Consider the following 21488-nt stretch of genomic DNA (forward strand, 5'->3'; position numbering starts at 1 on the left):
CTCCTGACATCATCTGGGCAGAAGCCTCCAGCCCTTGGGATGACTTTGCCTCCTAACAGAGGTGCCAGAGCATCTGATCTGGATTTACCAGGCCTGCCTTAGTACCATGCCACAATAATTGTTGCAGCATCCCAGCCTTTCCTTGCTCGAGCCAGTCTGTTTATAGGTTGTTTGGATCTCCACCTCTGTCGGAGGACAGAAACTGTGTGAACAGTTTCCATTGCATTTCTGCGACCTTCACCTTGGCATGGCTGGGTGCAGACAGTAAAAAAAATACTGCGCCACTAATATGACTGCAGGTCCTGTGCCGGGGTGACGGAGGAGTTATGCTGGCAGGAAAACAAGTTTTATGGACACCTGGTGTGGTCCAATTAGTAATGTACAGCTCAGTGTGTTTACCTTATGTATCCAATGTAACCTGAAAAAGAATCACATGTCTCTGCATCACAAGCAGCATATAAGCTGCTTTTCCTCTAATAAAGCGGACATTTTTGCCAATCATATTGATTTGTGTGCATTTCTGTCTGAACCCCTCCGCCGTTATCTGGCGCCCGTTTAGCAGGGAGTTCTACTTCGTCGAGTTCTGCAGGGACGCGAGGCGAACGGCAGGAGCTGACCGAAGCGGTCGTGGGAGGTGATGCTGTCCCCGGCATCACGGAACAAAGCCATGCGCATGGTACAGAGGAATCTCACCCTGGCCCGGTGAGTCGACCGAGGGAGAGAGCATGGGGCCCGCGGCATCCGAAGGGGATGAGGCCGCGGAAACGCTCCTCCGATATATATTCTCTCTAGGAGAGCCTGTTTCTGATGGAACCGCCCCTAAGGGGTTGATGGCATGGGTGAGAGCGAGGACTCTACTTCCCGCTGCTCGAACCGCCTTTCAGGTGTCCACAAGGGACGCTATAAAGGAATTCTTTTGGGACGAGATCTCTACGGGGTCAGGAGCCCCTAGAACGTGTACTCTGCTTTGGCGTCTGGCAGTTCAGTCGCTACGAGAGTTAAGTTCTGAGCGACGGGAACTCATGAAGGTTCGGACGGCTCTGTCGGGAGATGGCGGGACTACGGTGGGTCCCCGCCCCGTTCGGTCTGCTGTAGGGGGGATCCCCGTGCCTGCGGCTGCGATGTTGCGAATGCTAGGACCCTTAGAAGCAGCGAGATCACCTCCGTTTAGCACCGTGCATGTAGCAGCAGGACGTGTAGGGGCTGCAGGAACATCACTAGCGGCGGCGAACGAAGCTGGAGCCGTGCCAGCAGCACCGCTCTCTCTTGCGGCTGCGCAGTCGGCAGTGTCGCTCCTCACTGTGCCTGCTACTGCGCATGTGCCAACTGGACCGGCACTGCTGGGAGCCTCCGCGTCCCTAGATGGCGCTGCACCGCTGGCGCCTGAAGCCTCCACGAAACCCGGAAGAAAGCCACTGTGGATCGCTGCCATGGCAACAGACGCTGTTTTCGGGAAAAAAAAAAAAAAAAAAAAGACGAACCATGCCGTTTCCAGGTGTGGTACATATGAAAGAAAGTAGCAGCTATTGGGCCTTGCATTGGAAGATGCTTTATTAGCACAACGAGCAACACCGAAAAAGTGCCACTTCTCGTTGACAGGAGAGGCAGGCTAGAGAACTGCCTTTCCGTATTTTTTGTTAACTCTCGTGCTAATTGTGTTGTGTGTCCAACGTTGTTGTGAGCTCACTGTATTGTTAACGGTACCGTGCTTGTGTGTGTGTGGAGAAGCGGCCATACGTTTGTTAGTAACTGTTAAAAGCCAGAGGTGAGAGTCCGGGAGAATTTCCTCCCGTTAGAGTGTCTCGGGTACACATAACAGCATAAAAATTCCCTTTAGGATTACTCAAACAGCTGCCAGAGTCCGGCGTGCGGGCGCTGGGGCCGCGCGCCAGGGCTGGGAGCTGCGCGCTGGGGCTGCCGCTGCGCCGGCTCGGCCGTGGGGGAGGCGGCGCTGGCAGCCACGGCAAAAGGCGGCAGGGGCACCTCGGCGGCAGGGGCACCTCAGCGACAGAGGCACCTCAGCGACAGAGGCACCTCAGCGACAGAGGCAACGCCGACAGCTACTTCTGCAGAGCCAGCCAGACTTCTGCGGGCATCCCCGGGAGCTGCACGGCGCACGGAGCAGCCCGGGGAACAGCAGCTCGGCGGTGACTGGCTTGCGGGGGAGTTGCCCCGCAGAATCCAGGCATGTCAGTAATTGAGAACAGAAAGCAGAATCTCTCTCTTTAGTCCTTCTACTCACTTGTAGATAACTTAAAACTAAAAGATTGTGTTTTACTAAAAGTTAGCATGCAAGAAATTTTAAGAGTTTCCCAGAGAATGAATCTTTATATAAAAGCTTTAGTGAATTGCCTTGTTTTTAGTTACATTTTACCCCTGTAAAGACCTTCTGCCCAAATTTCGTGTTCAGTCTTAGCAGGAGACATAAGGTTCACACAATAGAGATCATTTGTTGCTTAGCAACTGGGTGGGACTCAAACCACCTCCAGCAGTTTCTCAGGACTAGGGAGAGAGTAGAACTTATAGACCAAAACCTACAAATCTGCAAATAAGATAAATGGAAAGCTAGCAGGCTGAGGATTTCCTTAATTCTTAGGTAAAACATCTCTCTATCTTCCTGTTATAAACTGAGAAGTTATTGTGACAGTGGAAATCACATCTTTAGAATTGTATTTAAAAAGGTTTACTCAGCTGATTTTAACATTTGGATGTTTAGTTTACATTCCTGTCTGATACTATTTCTTTTCCTTGGTCAAGCTTAGTGAATTCATTATTTTTTCCTTTCTTTTTTTCTTCTGTGTTTATGACAGAGTTGCAACTTTGAGTTGCATTTCATGTGCTGTTTAAGCAATTGTTAATATTCTATTTATAACATAGCAGCAAGTACATTTTTTTTTTTCAGATTTTAATATATATCTTCTGTCGTGGATTCGTACAGTATGTACAGAGCAGTTTGGTCAAATGAAACGTATTATATGTTTTTAAATGTTTTATAACTGCTGATATAGCATACAGCCTAATTGCTTTTCTAAAAACACTACTCAGGCACACACTATGCTGTGAAGTTTGACTTATCTCTCTTGGCACTGATGTTATGTCAACAGTTATACTACATGAATTTCAGATTATTTTTAAAATAACCTAACAAGATGCAAAATGTGTGTGTTTATACCGATAAAAGAGCAGATTGCTAAATTACACTTTTCCAAAACTATTGATGCGTGAATTAGAACTTTTTATGCCCATTTGATTTATAAAGCAGAAATGTCTGGAGACCACATGATAATCTGTCAGGAAATCAGTAGAGATTGCAATAAAGCTGAGTTACTAGAGTCAGGTTGAATTTAGTAAAATTTTTCTAGTTTGCCTCCCAATATAACGATCTCAAAGCTAGATTTAGTTAGCTTTACATTCGGGAAATTAATTAAAACCTGTGAGTGATTTAGGATTTTAATATAACAGGTGTAGTTTTTACCTGTTCTGTGCTGTTGTTCCACGATTATGGAGTTACATGTTCTTACAACTAGTTATTTGTTTTCCTTTGTGCTGCTTATGTTGTGAATTTTGTTCTCTTACCGAAATTTCATAGATAAAAGAACTAAAAATACGAGCAGATGACGTAGATCACATCTAAGGAACCGGCTGCAAGCTGGAATCTGGCCTTCTATATCCTTCTGAACTGCACATGTAGCTTAAGGCTGAGTATCAAACAGAATGATCAAACAGTATTTTTTCACTGTCATAGACTTAAATGCGAACTTTTTCAAAAGATGAGCTTGACAATGACTATAATAACTTGATGGCACAATTAAGTGTGACAGATTCAGGCAGGGGAAGTGCATCTGTCAGTGCATCTACTGCTGAATCTTCTATGGGACTTGCTCTTAACATGACCTCAACACAGACATCTGCAGTAAAACACATCCAATTTGGAAACCATGGGCAGCTTTTGCCAATACAAAAAATACCAACACGTTGTGATGAAGGTTTCTTTCTCAGTGACTTAGCAAATAAGAACTGCTCTCTAGTAAGCAGCTATGAGTTTCAGACACTGGCTGGACATGGAGCAGAATCAACTGTTACAGACTGTCTCCTCAGGTCTGGGGAGAGTAATTTGAAAACTATGCAAGAAACGGATTATGGACAAATATCTGCAGAAGACGTAACAACAGAGACAGATTTTTTCCTCACAGGAGACACCATATTGATGTCACCCTTCAGCTGTTGCTGCCAGTGCAAGTTACAGCCAATCTGCAGCACCAGTAGAGATGTCTGAAAAAGAGATAATCTGTATGGAAACAAACACAGATAGTTTGGCAGAGGTTATGCCAGAGGTGCTTTCATTCATATCTCACAAAGAATATGAATCCAAGGATGAAGACTTGTCTTCACTGAATCATTATGAATTCAAACATACAGTGATGCAGAAATAATTAACCAATTAACCAGTAGTGCAATCAACTTAGAAAAAAAAAAATATATTGGAAATTACACCCGGACAGATTGAAAGTTTACCTGACAATCCAGAAGCCAAAGCCCAAAGTGTAACTGAAGACAGCAGTGGAAAGGATTTTAAAGACATTAGTGTATCTCAGAATCCAAAGAAACCTACTAATATTGTAGCTTGTGAAGTTCAATGTGAGTTTAATACAAATCTGTGCCTGATGCATGAAGAAGTGGACAAAGATGAACTGCAGGAAGCCAGCACTGAGGTAGAACATACTCAGGAATCAAAAGCACTCCTGCATTCTGGCAGCCAACTTGAAACAAACAGCCTTTGCCAAAGAGGAAAAAGTGAGAAAACAGAAATAGGTCTACCACTGAATGTACACAAACATTCAGCTGTTTGGAAAGCAGCTCCACTGCAGACTGCTTGTCACTGGTATCTAGGACAGAGGAGGATTCTCTCCCCACAACTCATCCAGAGCTGCCAAAAGATCACACTCTGCGAAAAACACCTTTTGTCTCCGTGTTGCCTGTGCAAACTGTGGAGCAGAGGAATGTCTGTTTAGATGCGGATTTAGAAGATGATTTCTCGACTGAGATAGGGCAGACGTGTCACTAAGGGGAAAGGAAGACAATGGAAAACTATAGAACTTTTAACATCCTGAGGCCTAAGGGTTGTCGCTGTATACAACGATCTGTTTCTGTGCTGCTCATGTCACACCAGTGATGTTTGTGAAGATCAGGCAGACTGGTGTGGTTTGGGAACTCTACATCAGACATTAACTATTTTGCAGTGCTTGTATTTGTGTTTCATCTCAGTAGTGTTACAGTGGGTAGCAAGATTTATTTGGAATCATCATATGACAGAAACCTTTTGGCTTACGAGTCTTCCCAAGATTATATGTGATTGTGCAATAACAATTTTTGGGGTAAAATTCTATATCATATCCAAACTAGAAAAACTTTGAAAGGGTGAATTGCTTGTCCAGTTTGAAAACTACTACCAAGTTGCCAGACAATGCTATGTATTTGGTATAGGGGTCAGTGATTTAAGAATTTGTAAAACACTTTTGCAAGACAGAAACGGGGAGAGAACAGGTGGCAACCCCCTCAGTTCATTTGCAAAAGTTGTTTCATATGTTAAGTTTTTTTTTGTACACAGGTGTTGGTAGCTGCCTGCATGATGAATGAAACCTTGGAAAGAAAGAACAAGGTTGATGCTGTTTTCTGCAGGTAACAATGGTAACATCAGGAGCTGTTGTGGCTAACAGTTTCCTCAATATTGTTAGAACACAGTTTTTGGAGAACAATTCTTTTTGGTATTATAAGCATAGTTTTTCTTAGTCATATACACCTTTTTAGTATATTTTTGTATATTTTTTTTTAAGCACGTGAAATTAAGGATTTAAGAGAGTGTACGAACTTTAAAGTAAGTATAACAGGAGCACAATTTGTCAGCATTATGAGCACATTTTAGTGTTGTTAAGGCACAGTATTTTTAGTTTTGTCGGAGCACAATTTTTTAGTATGTTTAAGCATATAATTATAGAAGGTTAAGATCTTAGATTATTCACTGGGTATTGGTGGAGGAAAGTTCACCTGTTTGGTGGAGAAGCTTTAACACCATAAGGTACTAGAGAATTAGTATGGTTTCGTAACTCATGAGACAGTAAAATGAGATTCAAAAGTATGTGTGTGTGAAGTGTGTTTGAATGATGGTGGCCACCGTGTGAAAGTGAATGAATGAAAATGTATGCATGTATGTGTGTGAATATTCACTTACACAAACACTTTTGGATAAACAAATACACCGATACCTTTCCATAAAATGGCAAGAAATCCTGAACAAACTCTCCGGGCTGCAATAGAATGGTATGCAAAGAGTGCAATAGAAACGGAAGATCCAGTGTTAATATACGATCATGTCATTGTGTTATTCAAGGGCCAAGGGGTGAAAAAGAATAACAGAAGACATATGGCCCAGAGTTTAATGGAGTTCCATTTCCAAGGATGTTCTGAACAGAGTGGAAGTTTTAAGAATAAACCCTACATTTAAAGAAGCACTTTTAGGCACACTTTGAGAGCACACATCTTAGGGTCAATAGGTTGTTGAGTTTATTGGTGATGGTGGTGTTGTTGTATGTTTGCGCTTATTGAGATGTTATAGATACAATAAGGAATGTTACAGAAATGCAATTTAAACTGTTCAAACTTCAACGGGGGATTTGTCGGAGGACAGAAACTGTGTGAACAGTTTCCATTGCATTTCTGCGACCTTCACCTTGGCATGGCTGGGTGCAGACAGTAAAAAAAATACTGCGCCACTAATATGACTGCAGGTCCTGTGCCGGGGTGACGGAGGAGTTATGCTGGCAGGAAAACAAGTTTTATGGACACCTGGTGTGGTCCAATTAGTAATGTACAGCTCAGTGTGTTTACCTTATGTATCCAATGTAACCTGAAAAAGAATCACATGTCTCTGCATCACAAGCAGCATATAAGCTGCTTTTCCTCTAATAAAGCGGACATTTTTGCCAATCGTATTGATTTGTGTGCATTTCTGTCTGAACCCCTCCGCCGTTACACCTCCACATTGCAGGGGGATTGAACACCACTGATCACACCCACTTCTACCTCTGACCTGAAGGGAGAGGAAGATTTCCCCGTTTGCTGTTGTGGCAAGTGGCGCCTCTCTGCAAGAGATTTCACCTCCTGCTCGGGGCCCCTCTGCACTGGCCAGGCTCACTCCATGCTGCTGGACCTCTCCCAGCCCCTCTAAGCAGGGCTCCGGTCAAGTCTTCGTAACAACTCCCCATTCCTCAGAATGGCTTGGCACTCCTGTAGCAGTTTGGGTGGGGAATGCCAAACTCACACCAACAAATGGCTCTGTCCAATCACCTGAGCAGTAGCAGGTACCACCCAGTGCGGAGGTCAGCGCTTGAATAAAGACCTCCCCAACTTTTCTGGGTGCAGCTGGTAAGGCGATTTTGTTATAAAAGTAGCGGGGCAACTGAACTGCTTAAAGGGAGGAACAAAAGGGCACAAAAAGCACTGCGCAAAATGGCTCCAGCCTTAAATAAGGTGGGTAAGGAAGGCACTGGAACAGAAGATGGGGTTTAGGTGGAGCATGCAAATTACAACCAATCGTAGGAGATAGGGGCCGAACATAACCATATACGGTACTGCGTCAAATATCAGCCAATGAAAGGACAGAACATACATACAGTACAATACAATACAACAACTTATATGCAAAATCTACAATTTCCTTATTAATTACACATTTTTAGGCTGCCACAACCCAGCCTGCCCCATGCAGAGCCCTGGGGGTGACTCCTGCTACGCCCAATGCCAGAAGAACACCACAGGAGACCCTGGGGAGGGAAGAAGGGAAGGAAAGAAGGAAATCTCAGGGCTTTGGATCTGGAGCAGCTGGGGGAACTCCAGTGCCTCCCAAGACGCCCTGTCAGACACGCGAGGAACCGCAGAGTCGAGAGCTCTCCCCACGCACCCCTACGGCCCGCTCCGAAATCAATACCATTGACTGCCCATGGAAGGTCCCCTTCAGAGTAGCGACACGATCCCCGTAGCCCCTTGCTCTGGATTCCCCCGCCCATTCCTGGCCTCACCCCTTTGTGCCCAGAGCCCACTAGCTTTGAGCTACAGGGAGCAGAGGGGCTCTGTTGCCACCCTGTCAGGCGGCGTGAGCTGCAGAACAGCTCCAGCGGCCAAGTGCAGGGCTGAGCTCTCCATGGGACTGTGTCTGGCTTCAGGCAGTTTTCTGACAGGGAATGGGACTATTCTAGCCCAAAGGGAGCAATCAGGATCCAACATCTCTTTTGTTTAAGGCTATCAGGAGCCTTCTTGGTTGCTTATCCTTTGATTTTTGTCCAAATCTTGAAGTGGTTTTGATGAGGTACAAAAATGAGGTGCAGAAAGCATACCTTCCTCCCCCATAGACACAGTTTCCCCTCAGACCAGGGGGATCAGACCAAATCTCTGGTGGGAGCTGTTTTATTAAACTTGTCAGACCTTGAACATCAGGGGAGCTGTGTACAGCTCGTGGCAGCAGGTGCTGGGGCCTTGGCCAGTGTCACCTGGAAGGGGAAAGGAGGAAAGGGGACCAGCACGCATCCCTGCTGCCCTGCATATCCCCTGAGCCAAGGGACACTTATGGACAGTTGTTCTGCACCTCCCCCTGTCCCCTTTTGGTCAGGGCTATCACCTGACACTGCGGTGACAGACGGGTTCATCAGGATATCCTTGGCAGAATGATGATGGCACTGAGTCACAGTTACCATTAAAGCTTCATTTTTTTTAACATCATGGTATGATCACTATAGCCCAGAACACCATGATTTGAGTAGCACAAGATTTCTATAAGCAGCACCAGCATAGCAAGATTTTGTAAGCCCTTTAGCACCGAACTGTACAGCACAGCTCAGCTTATGATGCCTGATCACCTGGACCTGATCACTCTGCAGGCCAGGGCACATCCTAATCCTTGGTTTGTCATGCCAATATAACAATCTTAATCTAGACTTGAAACACGTTAACAGAACAGGAGTGGCCCTTTCAGGGGAGAAGAGTCTGTTTGGTATTAAGATGGGGCTCTGCGTGCTGCTGTGCTGCCCTGTGCTGCTGTGAGGCCATCCCAGCCCGGCAGGCAGGTGCCTGTGACCTGCAAGGCCTGTGAGGAGCAAAGGAGTCGGCCTGGGGCCTGGAAATGGGAAGGCTGATAGGGAGGGGGAGAAGGGGTCTTCCTGGCGCACTGGACCTTCAGGGACTGACGATGAGGGCAAAGGGGACTCATGTAGGACCAGCTTGGTCACAGAGCACAGCTGTTTACGTCCTAAAATGCCCCCATATGAGCAGGAGGCAGGAGCAGAGGCACTGTTCACGAGTGCCATTGTTGATTGTCTTCATCAGAGAGCTCCTGAAGTGCTGCTGGGGGGACGGTAATACAGGACCTAGACATCAGGTTAGGGCAGGGGCATAAAAAGTCACCTGAGAGGTGTAATGCAGGAGTAAATGCAGATACTTTGTCTGGGTAAGGGACACAAGGAGCCTCCCCAAGGATGACAGGGATAAAACCAGCTGCTGCAAGACGTGATGAAAAAAGCCATCCAAGCAAAGTCATGCCCTAGCTGGATGCCCCAAGTATAAAAGAAGAAACACCTCGGAGTGGAGCAGGAGCCATATGAACTGTGCTGAGCTGGGCAGGAGTAAAACCACCTGTCCTGAGAAGAACTGAGTAAAACTTGATGCCCCATTCCAGGCAGGGGCCAAACCAGCCAGGTCAAGTGTTGTTAAATAACAACCAGCTGCATCCTTGGCGCATGAGAAACACTATCTGCCTGCTGAGCAGAGGTTACACCAGGCGTCCAGAGGACTGCCTGTTGCTAAACACCTCTGAAACTGTCGGGATAAATAGGACCCTCTGACAAATTGGCTTTTTAGTGTTAGAAAGCAAGTGATTACTTTTATTTGCAGCCCTGCGTGCGCATGTGGCTGACAAAAATCCTGCCTCCGTACTGACAGCAAGACATCGCTTTTCACCTATTTATACAGATTTGGCAAACAAAGAAATTAATGTTCATTGCTTCCAAATTACATCACTCACTCCCTTTCATTACTTAGTATTCTATGTGGTAGTGGATATTAATTTCTCACTTTCTACTGTAATAACTTCATATCTTTAATCTTTTTTGTATATTTTCCCTCCCCTAGGGATTTTCTGACACAAATGCTGAGCCTTTGTTAGTCTTCTTCTTTAGCTGCTGGTTTCTGCAGAAGGTCCTTGTAGTCCATAAATCTTGTGTTCCAGATCTCCTCCTTCAACAGGACATCTTTCTCTGGCAGGCTTTCTCCACTGAAGCATAACAGGGTTAACTTCAACAAAACTTACAGTTTTAGTACTTTTCCCAGGCTGTGTTCTCCCAAAGGAGCTTATGACAATTTTTACTCCATGCTGTCTAAAGCTGATTTAAGGCTGAACGCACCGCCTATGATGTGTGTTAAAAACAACTAATCAAAAAGTTAATTAGGAACACTAAAAAAATTAGAAAAGTTTTATGATTTCCAACAAGCCCAAAACAACATAGGCCAAGTGCAGCAGGGACAAAACTGTCTCTACCCATTGATGCCAGGAAAAGGCAACAGTAGTAAAACTCAATAGCCACAGGTGCTATTAAGCCGGTATTTGTTTATTTCGGCGCCGGACGTGCGGGGGATAGCTCCGCCTAACACGCGCGTGCCCTCGCCCGTCATAGCTTCCGTTTTATACAATTAGGTCATACAGATTCATTGCACATTTTTACATCTTCCTGAACTACCCGAGAGTGGGCAGTGTTCTATGTAAATCTCGGGACACGCCTCCTGGAGCCTGCGCACTTCTCTCTGGTGGTTGCCTCGGGTGGTCGTAAGGGATGAAGGCTCAAAGTCTTCCTCTCTCTGAACTTCTCACCTCACTCAGTCCCTCAGCATCTTCCCCTGGCAACGGCTCCTCATGGGCTGCCCGTCCACTCGGTGTCCCATTGGTTGTCTACGGGTTACCCTTTGCTACACTGCACACTTTCCCACTGGCTGCCCCTTCGCACCATCACACAGCTTTCCCATTGGCTGCCTCTGGGCAACTCCCCATTGCCTGCTCACCAGCACATAGCTGCTATCTTAGCAACAGCACACGAACCTTAAAATTTCACTTATTAGACTGTGCAGCTTGAAATTTTCCCTTATCAATAGCAGCGTAACATTTTCTCAACAGCAACTTAACATTTTCCCTTATCACCATCCAGAGTGGGAGTCTGGCTAAAACTGCGGCTGATCAAAACCTAACCCACCCTAGCAGCAGGAGTAAATGTGAAGCTGCCAAAAAGCCATCCAGGAACGTTTTCAGAGCTTGAGGACAAGACAGCAGCTGGGCGGGGGCCAGCAGCCAGCCAAGGTCCTCCCAGCGCAGCCTCTGAAGGGTTCCTTTGGCAGTCCCAGTTCAGGGTCAGCCCATGGCTGTACCCTGGGGGCAGATGAAATTAATTGGAAATGAACCCATTAGAGTCCAGGTGCTTTGCTAAGAGTCTCACTGATAGAAGTGGAAGTGAAACCCTCAGTGTCTTGGGGGCCAGAAAAGCTGTGACCTGGCTCAGTTACAGCCCTGAGCAGGCTTTTACTCCTCAGGCCGTGTGGCTCAGGGAAGGTGTGGGAGCTCTGTCAGAGGATGACTAGCCCTTTGCCACCAGCACGGGGGGAGGTGCAGTGGCTTCCACCTGGCGGACGTGCCATGTGGGTTCCTGTGCCCAAGACCCATGTGGTTCCGTGTGGTTCCATGTGACCCCATGTCACAAAGGGGCAGAGATGTGGCACCCATCCGGTATCCTGAGGAGCGCGCCAACGAAAATCAGTTGGACAGAGTTGGCCTTCGGGATAACTCAGCTCCTTCCTTTGCTACTTGTGTGCCTGCCTTTTTTGGATGGTTTATTGTTTACTGACCGTTTCTCCTCAACTTTCATCCTCTTTCAAAGGTAATGCTTTGACTTTTGGCACAGATCATAGAGCAGGGTACATGGGATAAAAGTATAGGCTGATTTATACCTTCCTAGCTGTAGGCTGAGCTGTTACAACTTTTATAGGCTGGCCACGTATGACCTAGGCTAGAATTCCAGTTCGCTGATTCTTGGTTTTTTTCCATAGCCTAGGATAGGTAAGCAGGGAGGTGACTGTAGTCTGAGGGGATGGGCTCAGCCCACCTTGACTGCTGGGGGAGGGAGGGAGGCAGAAAAAGGAGAGCAGCAGAGGCAGCAGTTAAAGTAGTGGCTGAAAGACGGTCACTCCTAGGAGGTGGGAAAGCCAGAGGGCTCTGTTGCTGAAGCAGTGTCAGGAGAGCAGCAGGGCCTCTTCAGAGAAGGTAACATACATTGGAGCATTTCAAAAGGGCCTTTGAACCCGCTGTGAGTTGGTGCCCCGCGACTGATCATAAGGGCGTGAGCTGCAGCTCAGCAGCAGTTACAAGCACCACTGAAAGACTTGGTGGTGGATGCCGTTCTGCGTTTACTTAGAGTTTTTATACTTTCAGTGAGCTACAGTAATTTCTTTGCAATTAGGTGACGGGATTGGTGCTGTTCTCTTTCTGGAGAGAAAGACATCCTTGGTCATCTAAAGCATTGCACTCTCTTCCTGAGAGAGGCAATGGCCACAGCAGGGAACGACTCCTGTGAGTAATAGCTTCACCAGCAGGTTTGGACTTTGTGAACTGCCACAGACAACTGACATGGCTGGTGGTCAAATCCCAGAACGATGTGCTCACAACCTAGAGTGATCTCTGGGATGTTTCCTGAGAGCAGTCAAACTGACCCCCATGTTTACAATTAGACCCAGGAAAACACCTTTTGTCACTCCTCTGACACTAGGTACAAGACTTTGAAAGCTGCCATTGCTCGTAGAGAGGTCTGCCATCCTTTGGGTTACCTTCCGTGCTCACTATTTACTTGTTTTCAACAAGTTACAATCAGGAAAAGGGATGGCTTCACTGATAATTCAGTCTAGAACTCTACTGAGAAAGGAAGGTAGCCTGCGGCCCAGAAATCAGATTGTGGGTTTGTTGGACTCTCAGCAACGTAAACAGGGGAATGGATTTTTCCAAAACAGTAAATTTAAATGGCACTGTTTAAGCTTCCCCTGATGTTGTTGGGTTGGCAGTTAAAGCAGATGGTCCTGAGTGCTCCTGTAGAGACCTCACTGTTTAAATATGCCTTTGTGCCTCATTTCATCTCTTTCCAAATGGAATTTCCCTGCAGTCATTGCCGAGGGAATGACTCCGCCACAAAGGATCCTCTTTCCCCCGGAGAAGATTTGCATGGTCTGGCAGCAAAGACAGAGTGCTGGAGCAGGACTCCGCAATGTGGGCAACACGTGCTTCCTTAATGCTGTCCTGCAATGCCTGACATACACCCCGCCGCTGGCCAACTATCTGCTCTCCCGGGAGCACAGCCAGGCCTGTGAGTACTCTTAGGGACGTCTCCCTGTAAATCTGTTAATCAAATCCCAAGGATTCCCAGAACCTGAAATTTGATTTAGGAGAAAAGCAGCCCTTTGTCAGCCCCAGAACTTGTGTTCTTTGTACACTCAGGAGCCACCTGTCCTATCCAGCTGTCTTATTCTTCATGAAGGCACGTCTTTCTAGCTCTGGGTCTCTATTCCTGCAAGTTAAAACCTCAGTTTAGCATTCCTCTGAAGAACATTTTCTGTGCACTAAAACGTCCCGTGCTTGTTGAAACACTGGGAGGAGTGGCATATTGCACTGGAGTGGGAGTGGAAGAAGAGGAGTATTCCACCACTAGGGATATTTTGCTAACCAGAGGACCTTCTCTCCCTCCCTCCTCAGGTCGCCAACAAGGCTTCTGCATGATGTGCATCATGGAAGCGCATGTTAACAAGGTCCTGCATTCCTCAGTCAGTGCCATCCTGCCTTTGGCTGTTCTCAGGGGTTTCAGACGTATGTGATTTCAGGTTCTTTGACAGGTTTTCTTCCCTTCCTGTAGGAGACAACTGCTAACTTCCTGTTTCTTAGTCATAGGAGAACATTTTCAGCTTGGCAGGGAGGAAGATGCCCATGACTTCTTATGCTGTACTGTCAATGCCATGCAGAGAGCTTGTCTGAGTGCAAGCAATGAGTAAGCACAAGCAAGTTACCTTTACAAAGTTCTGAGCCCTTTGGACTCCTTGATGTGGCCTCATCAAGGAAAACCTACAGCCGGGGCTTGGAGGAAGTAATGCTCTGTCTTACCACTTGTTTCCAGCTTGGACATATCATCCCAATCTACTACCATTGTCCATCAAATATTTGGAGGCTTTCTGAGATCCAGAGGTATGTTTCTACAACTACTGCTCTCCTTGGCACTGCCTGTGCCCTTCTGTCTGCCTGTGCCCAACAGCTGGTCCTGGGACTAGCAGGACAGGTACAATGAGCACAAAGCAGTACCATCGTTCAGCTCACCATTGCTCGGCATTTTGATTTTTCCTTCCAGTCATCTGCTTCAGCTGCAAAGCCATTTCTGATTCCTATGAGGCCTTCCTGGATGTCCCTTTGGATATCAAAGTAAGAGGTTTTGCAGTTGTGCTTCAAGACATGGCAAGGCTTTTCAGAGTCAACACATTTGTCCTGAAAGCATATGCTGTGAACACAAGAGGTCTTGGTCGTGGATGGGAAGGGGAACGGATGTTGTCCTCCTGCAGAGCCCATGGCACTGGTCTCTCTGTAGGTGCTGGCTTGAAGCTGGACAAGCGCCCATTATGCGCTCTGCACCCTTGACATATCCTCCTCCTTCTTCCCTTTGCCCTCCTTCAACACCTGTCTGGCTTCCAGGCTGATGGGTTGGATTGTTTTCACTACTGATGACCCTACATAACATCAGTAGCTCAATGGCAGGCGGTACAGAGAGGGAGCTCTTGATTGCCCCGAGAACCTCTGGGACAGGGGAAATGTTCAGCACCACACTCCCTTTCTGACTCCTTCTGGATATAGCTTGCAGATTCATGGCGGGTCTCCTCAGCATCAGCTACAGGGGTTTTCTTGTCAGCTCCTGGAAAATGTTTGGGCCAGGGCATTTGCTGTAGCTCAGTGCACCAATTTCTCAATTCTCCAGGCAGCCTCATCCCTCACTGCAGCTCTGGAGGACTTTGTAACACCTGAGCACCTGGATGGTGAAAACTGCTTTAAATGTAGCAAGTAAGATGACTACTAACAACATATTAACACTAGACTCTGTGTGAGGGGGCTACAAGTCATTGAGCAGAAGTCATCGTGGAAGTTTACTGCACACTGATGAGACACAGGTTTTTCTGTCTGGTTTTTGGGGGGGGTGGGGGTGGGGGTTTTTTGTTTGTTTGTTTGTTTGTTTGTTTGTTTTAAATATGGCACCGAATTGCCTTAAAATAGCATAAGGATGCACGAGACAAGAAAGGTTGTCTGACTGCCTTGGTGGAAGATAGGGTGCATTTCAGCGCTGTGCTCTGTGCTTGGTTTCAAGGTGTGAGAAGAATGTTGCCGCCACTAAGAGGTTCACTGTCCACTGTGCACCCAAGGTTCTCACTGTGTGTCTGAAGAGGTTTGACTGCTTCACTGGTGGGAAGATCAGCAAGGTGTGTACACTATTGGTGTGCAGCTTTCTCTTCAAGAGGCAGATTTCCTAAAGCAGTATGCTTGTCACAAGCTGCTTGTGTTGGGTTTTTTGTGGTCCCTTCTGGGGAGTGGAAAGTTCCTGTGGGAAGACAGGCAAGCACTGTGCTCTGATAGGGCTGCTTTGACTGAGAAGGGTTTCCTGCCCCCCAAACGATTATATGTTGCTTTATGGAAAACCAAGTGCTCATGAGCCCCAGAGATGTATTGATACACCTGGACTGGCCCCTGCACTTGGTAGGCTATTTCATGTCACAGACCAGGGTCTTTTCTGAGCCCTCTTGGTCTCTCCATAGGTTGTAGAGTATCCGGAGTACTTGGATCTTCGCCCATACATGTCTCAGGCAGATGGAGAAGCACTCCTCTACTCCTTATATGCTGTCCTGGTGCACAGTGGTGTCAGCTGTCATGGAGGACACTATTTCTGCTACACAAAGGTAAAAGAGCAACTTCCTTCCCAATGGGGAAAAATGTGTGCTGGGGAAGATAAACTTTCCTGTCAGTGTTACTGACAGCCAAAGTTTTGGGGCAGGAGGCCTCCTTAGTGGCTGGACTGCATTTGTTTTGACATGCTCTCGGTTTGGCAGTTTCCTACCTGTGTTTTTGGAGAGAAACCATGGAGAGATCCTTGCCTTTTTTTTACAGGCCAGCAATGGATTGTGGTACCGGATGGACGATGAATCTGTGGAGCTGTGTTCCATTGACACAGTTCTCAGGCAGCAAGCCTACCTGCTGTTCTATGCCAGGTAATAACCAGGATTCAAATATGTTCAGAATACATTTCCTTTTCCTCATTTGCAGTTGTGCTTCTCACCTTCCTGAGTGTTTTTCTCATCAAATGAAATTACTACCTGCATCATTCAGTGCTGTCAAATCTGAACTACTCCGTGTCTGTCCTTTACTGGGCTTCAGGCTGCGGCCCGGATGTAATCTGCTACTTGCCTGGTCTCTGATGTTGACTCTTGTAGATAAGAGGACTTAAAGAGGACCTCCAGGAAAGATGGGGAGGCACCATTTGTCAGGGAATGTAGTGACAGGATGAAGGCTATCAGTTTTCAGCTAACAGAGGGCAGGTTTACATTAGATATTGGGAAGGAATTCTTTGCTGTAAGGCTGCTGAGACACTGGCACAGGTTGCCACAGCATCTGTGGGTGCCCCATCCCTGGAAGTGTTCAAGGCCAGGTTGGACAGGGCTTGGAGAAACCTTGGAATAGTGGAGGGTGTTCCTGCCCACCACAGCGGGGTGGAACAAGATAAAGTTAAAGGTCCCTTGCAACCCAAACAAATCTGTGAATTTATGAAATGGAGGCTGTGGGAGGTATAGAGATGAGGTTTTTGTTGGGACAGAGGCAAACTTGGTGGGAAGACCCTAGCTGAGTTTCCCATTAGTGTCCTTGGTTAAGTCTTCTCTCTGTCATAGAAACCTCTCTGAGAAAATGACTGAACCCCAGAGGAGGTTGCAACAACAGCTCTAAACTGAGATCACTCTTTTGTTTTTCTCCAGATGCTCGGATCTGAGAATTGGAGAAAGGGCTTCTTCCTCACTGGCACCATCACATGCCCCTTCCTTCCTCAGTCAGTGTGCGGCCAGCAGCAAGCAGGCGGGCTCTGTTGGACCACAGGGTCTGACTGGTAGGACTAAGGTAACTTTGGGGTCGTGGGTCAGGGCATCAGAGGAATAGTGGATTTCTTTCTGGGATCTCAGCATTTCTCTTCTGTCCCTCACACACCGCACCTTTCTTCCCAGCCACAACGCTGCTCCCTCTCAAAGCATCCCACCTGGATCCATCCCTTTTGTGCGCCTCTGGCCTTTTGGTCTTAGTAGCCCTCCAAAAGAGCCTTTTGGAGGCCCCAAACTGTCCTGTCCCAGAACTTGTAGGGGTTCCCCACTGCTCTGATCCTTTCAGGAGAAAAGGGCAGGAACTCTCCACAGCTCTCTTTGCAGGGCATGAAGGACACTGGCAGGGAGCGGTCCCGGAGCAGATCCCCTCTGTGGGGCAGGGATCTCCGCAGCTGGTCTGTGGACACCACAGACTATGATGACTCTTCAGAGAGAAGAACTGGTCCTCCAAGTCGTGACCGTGGTCCTAGGGATAGCACAGCTGCAAGGCCTTCCAAGAGGATCTGCCGGTGGGCTCCCGCTCCCAGGGCTGCTCAGGAGCAAACCTTGCTGAGGCAGAGGGAGCCAAGCAGATCTGTGCAGGGAACTTACAACCTTCGCAGCCGGTTTGTGCCGTACACAGACTATGACCGCTCACTGCGGAAGAGAAAGAGGCAGAGAACAAGTCCTCCACGTTGTGACCAAGTCTTAGTGAATACTGCAGTTCCAGGGCCCTCCAAAGCCAGCTCCAAGCAGGCTCTCATGCTCCGGGCTGCTCAGGAGCAAACCCAACAGAGGCAGAGAGAGCAGAGAAGATCAACATGGCGGGGCTATGATCGCCACAGCCAGTTTGGGCAGCACACAGACTACCGCCCTTCAGAGAAGAAGAGGAGGGTTTCCACGCCCCAGAGATTCACGTCAGACAAGCATTCAGGGCACTCTGGCAATGATGGCGTTGGATTATGGCCCTGGCTCAAGCAGAATGGAAGACTAGCACTGCGTTTATTAGCCAAGGCATCCTTGTTTTCGACACGCCTACTCAAACCTGAGTGAATGATTTATCTAAGTAGATGATAGTTATAATAATATAGAGATATTATTAGAAATATAGAAATATATATAGAAATATAGAATATAGAGAGAGAGAAATATATATAGAAATATAGAATTATATAGAGAAATACAGAATATATAGAGAGAAATATGTATAGAAATATAGAAATAGATATAGAAATATAATATAGAAATAGAGAGAGAAGTAATACTTTATAATACATTATTACATGTTATATATATTCAGCAATAGATAGTAATGTTATAAGAAATATTATTAAAATAATAAAATAAGAAATACTAAAATACTGTAATCAGAATTATTTATTCCACGTTGTAGACAATTATAGCTACAAACATCTTAGCCTCGGCCATATCAATTAACATGACTGGTCTACTCTGGCCTCAAATCGGGAGGCCTGGAGACACACCATCTCTAACGCTGCTGTTTCCTTTGAGAACGCACGCAGAACCACTCTCGAGGAGAAAAGACAAGGCAGAAAGAATCATGTCTTGCAGAATATACCACCTAGGGAGTCTTTCTGCTGTGCCTTTTGCAATCGGATATGTCTATCTCGCATTGGCCTCATAAGCCACCAGCGTGCTTGTAACAAATGTGGATAGAGCCTTCTTAAATCTTCGTTCGAGAAGCCTAGCCATGATGATGTGTTTAAGACGGGTGTTCCATCATTTAGTGTTCTCACTGAAACCATGCAAATCGTGCGCCACTCGCTCACTTCCCACTCCTCCTTGCCTTCCCACTCCCCCTCCGTCCTGAGGCAGGCTGGACAGGAGAATTGGAGGCACAAAAGGTAAAGATCGCAGGCTGAGATAAGAACAACTTACTGGAAAAGGCAATGAAATAAGAAAACAGTACAGCAACAGAACAGTAACAGAAACAATACTAATAACAGAGTGTACAAGGGAGGCAAATGACTCACACATGATTGCTCACCAGTTGGTGCCCAACTTTGCCACCACGCACACAACCTGGAAGAGACCCCTTCCCCCATCCTTGACAAAATGAGGAATAACCTCTATGTCCTGGCTGTGCCCCCTCCTGGATACTGCCAAAATTAACACTGTCCTGACCAGAAGCAGGACAATCACCTTCCGGATGTGCAGCACAGCTTTCGGGTCTGCACCGGAGGCACTGGATCCCACCATGCCAGGGAGGGGAGACATCAGAGATGAGCAGCCTTTGGAAAAACCTCACCTCTCACTCCGGCCCATCTTTTCTCATTTTATGGGATGGAAGAATACATACCCAAGAATACATACCCCTCCCAGTGTCCTTCTCACTGGAAATCCCCTGAGCTTTGATTCCTTTGCTGACATGCTGCTTCCTCTGGGAAAAGCAGCCAGAAAACCCAAGGCCATTGCTTTGAGTGAAGGTCTTTCTTAGAACACTTTTCCTGAAGTGCACCCAGGAAGGCTGGGCTGCAGCAGCACATGGCCCCCATGGCTTTGCTACATCTCATCCAGAACACCTGGAAGCCCTTCTCTCACCATCCAGCCGCTCCCCTGCCCTGTCTTCCCCACCCCACAGGGATGCTGACGAGGAGGTAACATACTTCACAGTTCAATCCCGATATCCCACTGCTGACTGGGATGGGGTGAGACCAGGGGCAGTTTTGGCCTCCAACAGCACCAGCTCTTGGGACAGCCAGGCTCTCTCCTGACATGTGGGCTCATCTCTGCAGCTTTGCTGTCCTCCACAGGGCGTTTGCTGAAAAAAATCATCTTCTAGAAAAGATATATGACACCAGCCCAGGGGTCAGCAGCACCACACGAGAGCTTGGCAAGATGCCCTGAGGACAGCCAGGCCAGGCAGAGAGAGGTGGAAGGACCACAGGGGCTCTCTGAAGCAGCCACATTGTACAACATAGACAATGAGGCTAAATAAACACTGGGCTGAAAGATGATAGTGCTCTTACAAGGGAAATTTACAGGTGCTGTACAGGCCTGGGGCTCTTGCTGGAAAGCTTCAGTCTCTGGGCTCCCGGTGGCCAAAGGCATTGCAGATAACTCCTTCTCAAGCAATGGCAGGGAGCAGGGTGGAGAAGTCAAGGATGAGGCAGATCAGAAAGACTGGGGCAGCACAAAGAGATCTACAAGGGAGAGAGGCAGCATCTGAAAGGCACTCCTTGCTGACCTATGAGCTGGTGCCGTGGGCTCTACAACTGCTGCCTGCAGTCAGCTTGGAAGCTCTGGCAGTTTTAACAGGAGGTTTGTCTGCAAACAAGATGGAGAGACATTACGATGATGGATGCGGGTATATTCCTGACCTAGGCTCTCCAGAGGGAGATTTGCTGTCTCCTCGTGGGCCATAGAGGCTTTTAATATGGGATGAACTTCACTTGGTCTCCCCAAGCTCATGTCCAACCTGTTCCATGGCCTCTGACTGCCATCTGCTGTCCACCTAGCTTCATCCCCCCTCACAACCCTGGGGACTCCTTGGAGATGAATGGCTGCTGTGCCAGCACCTACTGCTCCAGGAAGGGAGTGCAAGGTGAAGATGCTACACTCGCAGGTGCAAAGAAGGTTCATTTTGCCATGGGATCCCAGGAGGTCACCATGCACATCGTCAATGGGGTCTGAAAAAAGAAAACTTACAGATGTTGAGGCAGCTGAGCTCATCAAGCACATGTAGAAAAGCTCCTGATTTCAGTATGGCTGGCTCTTTTGAAATGCCCCAGGAAGGAAGATTTGGTCTCAGGCATCATCAGCCTCATTGGCCAGTCTAGAGAGAACTGCCTGGACTTGAATCAGAAGTTTGTGGATAAGAGATTCAGCTTCATTTAGCTAGAAATGGGATATCTCTCTCCAGTGAGCCAGCTGCTTGCCATTCCGTTAGTCCCTGACCACAAGCAGCACTGAATCCGTGATCTCTCCCCCTCCAGTTTCTCGGAGTCCCTGGGTAACCCTGAAAGCACTGCTTCAGTATCAGGTTCTGCAAGAGGCCTTCAAAAAAGCAGCTGGGGGACTAGGTGAGGGGAAGAACCAGAAGATCGCACACATTCTTCCCTGGATTCGTGAAAGACAATAAGAAAGGAATACAAGACCCCCAAAAGCAAGTCCACTTGATGGGAGCAGCAGGTGAGCATCTCTGGTTCAGTAGTGATATGACGCACTCAACTGCAGCTTGCAGACAAGAATCCTGAAACATTCCAGTAGCCAAGATTGCCACCTGATCCCAAGGTCCCCTGTCCTCT

General features: G+C 47.3%; 1 protein-coding gene and 1 long non-coding RNA gene across 3 annotated transcripts; one reads left to right on the top strand and one right to left on the bottom strand.

The window, feature by feature from the left end:
* Window positions 1-10131: 10131 nt before the first annotated feature.
* On the bottom strand, window positions 10132-11741 carry LOC135402915 (uncharacterized). Of its 2 annotated transcripts, none has more exons than XR_010425265.1 (2): window positions 11529-11741; window positions 10132-10318 (listed from the first exon to the last, which is right to left on the bottom strand). It is a non-coding gene; the product is annotated as an uncharacterized LOC135402915 (long non-coding RNA). The 2 variants fall into 2 exon arrangements; XR_010425264.1 differs by having other exon boundaries at window positions 10913-11741.
* Window positions 11742-12991: 1250 nt separating this feature from the next.
* LOC135402774 (ubiquitin carboxyl-terminal hydrolase 42-like) lies at window positions 12992-18056 on the top strand. The gene is made up of 12 exons (XM_064636234.1): window positions 12992-13439; window positions 13826-13936; window positions 14012-14114; window positions 14241-14308; window positions 14469-14539; window positions 15087-15169; window positions 15471-15582; window positions 15916-16056; window positions 16265-16365; window positions 17125-17263; window positions 17566-17914; window positions 18001-18056. Exons 1-12 carry the CDS (start codon window positions 13190-13192, stop codon window positions 18054-18056), a joined length of 1584 nt encoding a protein of 527 aa, XP_064492304.1. The 5' UTR covers window positions 12992-13189.
* Window positions 18057-21488: the final 3432 nt, after the last annotated feature.

The sequence above is a fragment of the Pseudopipra pipra genome, chromosome 26 (genome assembly GCF_036250125.1).
Source record: "Pseudopipra pipra isolate bDixPip1 chromosome 26, bDixPip1.hap1, whole genome shotgun sequence".
Lineage (NCBI taxonomy): Eukaryota > Metazoa > Chordata > Aves > Passeriformes > Pipridae > Pseudopipra > Pseudopipra pipra.